At 30.0% G+C, this 3,284-nt stretch overlaps 1 protein-coding gene across 1 annotated transcript in view; it reads right to left on the bottom strand.

Moving 5' to 3' along the window:
- LOC104715231 (probable fatty acyl-CoA reductase 5) overlaps positions 1,388-3,284 on the bottom strand; it is a 3,569-nt gene continuing 1,672 nt past the window's right edge. Inside the window, exons 5-9 of the mRNA XM_019229939.1 lie at positions 3,081-3,279; positions 2,578-2,659; positions 2,182-2,454; positions 1,904-2,031; positions 1,388-1,788 (exon numbers count right to left, since the gene is read on the bottom strand). Coding sequence (XP_019085484.1) covers positions 1,623-1,788; positions 1,904-2,031; positions 2,182-2,454; positions 2,578-2,659; positions 3,081-3,279 — 848 coding nt within the window. The 3' untranslated portion in view covers positions 1,388-1,622. The remainder of the gene's footprint in view (positions 1,789-1,903; positions 2,032-2,181; positions 2,455-2,577; positions 2,660-3,080; positions 3,280-3,284) is intronic.

Genomic DNA, 3,284 nt, shown 5'->3' with positions numbered 1-3,284 from the left:
TGTTATTATTTTTAAGATTTTTAAGACAATAAATGGAATCTGTTAAATAACTTTATTTAATAATTTTGAAATTGTTTTATTATTGGGGCATTTGCAGAAATACCTTTTTGTACCCTTTTGCAAAAATATCATCTTGTTGTTTATTTTTTATAATACTCTTTTTCAATATACAAAATGACTACAATCTAAACTCTAAACTCCAAATACTAATTTCTACATCCATTAAAACTATACTTTAAGGTAAAATAGAGAACTCAAACAAAAAAAAGATTTTAGAAATCGATTTAACACATTGTAATTGTGCAAAAAAGGGCAAAAATAAAAATAGTCAAAAACCGGTATTTTTGAAAAGGGATATCTATAAAAGAGTATTACTAACAGTTTTTTTTATTATTTAAAATTTTATAAAAAAAATATAAACTTTTGTTTTGTTAATTATTAAATTAATTAAATTACAATGGGTTTTTGTGTAATATGCCACATGATAATAGGATTAAACTTATTGCAATCTTGATTAAATAAGTATATAGAGATATGGAAACAAAAGGAAGACACACAACATCCAAATTTTATTAAATAAGACCAAAAAAATGTTAGTGGTGTTAAGTTTTTTTAAGCTATGAAAAATTATTAAATGTGGCCTCCTAAATTATTAAAGGGGATTTGTAAAAGTAATTGTGTATATTGTAATTGTGTAAAAAATGACAAAAATGAAAATATTCAAAAAAAAGGTATTTTTGAAAAGGAGTATTTCAAAAAAGACATTTTTAATAAATTCTCAATTATTAAGTATGGGCTTGTTCTTGATATTGTGAATTGCTGAAAGTTGTATATAGCTAAAACGTAGGCTCTTTTATACTCAAATGTATATGAACGAACTCGTAATTTGTACATGTGTTTTTCATTTTCTTCTATTTTTCTTCTGTTGTTCGCCATGTCTCCATGTGTTCAAATTTTATCCAAAGAAGTAATAGTAGACATGAACCGTAATATTGGTCATCCAAACTGTTTGTGATGTTTGATTGATTTTTCTTAAGCAGTTCAAGTGACTGTTTCGCTTAATTTTGTAACTATAACTAAACTGTAGTGGTAAAATAAACTTCCAACGCTTAAGTGATATATATCTTGTTAGGATACAAACAATGTCCCACATTTAAAGATTAGAAAAGAAGTTTCTAATATATAAGGCAAGACCAACTCCAATTAGTATGAGGCCTTTTGGGAATGAGTCCAATAAGAAATCCGTGCGGGCTTTGTCACCTGGGCCCAAAGCGGATAATATCATACTAATAAGAGAGTTGGCTTGAGCTTGGAAAGCCCAACATATCTAAAACAACCACTTACGTATTTTTATAGAATACTGGCACTGCATATATACAGTGAAATGAACCACAATAAGATTGTATAAGAAACAAACCTTACTTATTTCTTACAAAATATGTATCATACTTAGTATTATCAAATAAATAGTACTTTCCATTGATGGAAAAGCAGAAATTATGTTTTATTTTTAAAGAATTACGTTTACAGTACAAATAAATAAATATATATATTTGTTCCCATCAGGGAGAGTGTCTTATTGGTGATACATGCAGAACTTAATAATTTTTTTGCATGTGGTTTTATTTTTTAAGCACATGAGTGATGAGACCAGGAATGTGTATACTTGTGAGATAATCTCCCCAGTTAATGACTTTTGGGTCGAAATCAAACATCATTTTTTCTGAATTTTGGCTCTCCTCTTCCTTTTGGTTGGCGCATAAGCTCTTAGTATTTCTATCGTCGAATCTGAGGAAAAAATAAAAACAAATATTATATATTATTATGTGGATATAGAAAGTAATGTTTCAGTTTACTATCAAAATTAGAAAATTAATAATTTGAAGTTAATATATATACGTACATGCCCTTGAAGAGTACGTAAGGCTCGTAAAGCTCTACCAATCTCATCACCAACTCTATTTTACGGTTCTTGTCTCCGTATTTATCTCCTTTTCTCCAAGGGTATATTATATCAATCAATTTTAATAACTGATTCAGAAGGAAAAAAATAATTTAAAATACATATTATATAATACACAATGATGGGAGAAACATGTATGAGAAAATATATATATAGCTTGTTACGTAGGGTCATGTATAAATGTATTGATATGTATTGGTCGACCTATTAATTTATACCTGGAGAGGTAGTTTGTAACGTAAGGTCATGTAGAGGCTGAACAAACCCATGGTTGATATGAACCTCAGTTTGGAGACGGCTATGAGCGAGCCTGTACTGCGACTACGCAAAGGGTTTTTGGTGAAGTAACGAACCGCAATCTCATGAATCTCTCCAAATGTCACTGGGTTCTGATGAGATGAACCGACATGGTACACCATGTGAACCCCTGAACCTCCAGCGTGTGTGGCTGCAGACGTGATCATTGCGTTTGCAACCATATCCACTGGTATCTGTCAAAATGATTTTGATATTGCATCCAATAAAAGAGGTAAGATATAAAGCTAGCTTGATTTGAATTTGAGTAACGTTAAATTTAGTTATAGCTTCATGTCTAGTTTAGTTTCAACAATTACCATATCGCAAACTGAGTTTACATCGACAAGAAAACACTTGAGCACTCCCTTTCCGTATGCGATAATCACGCTGTCTACGGTTCTACATACAAATATCATTAACGTGAAATACTTGTAAGTATATATATGGACAAATAAAAATATAAAAAGACTGGTGATAGATCTAGAGTTATTCTACCGGCCAGTTATAATATTTATATTTATAGATAGACCCTGTCCAATGAAAATGGTTGTCCAAAAGAATTAAATGTTGTTGTCCTTCTGTTCCATATTTATTATTCAAAACCTCGAATGATATTAAATATATTTTAGTTTCTTCTGAAATATGATCAAAATTTTCTAAACAACTTTTTTCTGTTGAATTTTAATCAATATTCTCTAACCATATTTCTGAAATAAATAAGCCGCATGCAAAAATAAAGATTGGTGACCCAAATCTAACAACATATGCTAGTTTTTACAATTAGAATAAAATTTCACATTCATGATCGAATAAAATATACCTTAATCCTTCGATCCATCCGGGAAATGGTTCTGAAAAAGTGCTAGTGATCATGGTAGGACGGATGATGACGAGAGGAAGATTTTCTTTATGGTTACCAAGAAGCATCTCTCCCATCGATTTGGTGAAAACATATGTGTTTGGCCATCCATGAAGCTTTGCCCTAAACATCAAATTATATTTCATTCCATTCTGATAATTTAAA

Source organism: Camelina sativa, chromosome 9 (assembly GCF_000633955.1).
Source record: "Camelina sativa cultivar DH55 chromosome 9, Cs, whole genome shotgun sequence".
NCBI classification, from domain to species: Eukaryota; Viridiplantae; Streptophyta; class Magnoliopsida; order Brassicales; family Brassicaceae; genus Camelina; species Camelina sativa.
This window is presented reverse-complemented; position numbering and strand designations above follow the sequence as displayed.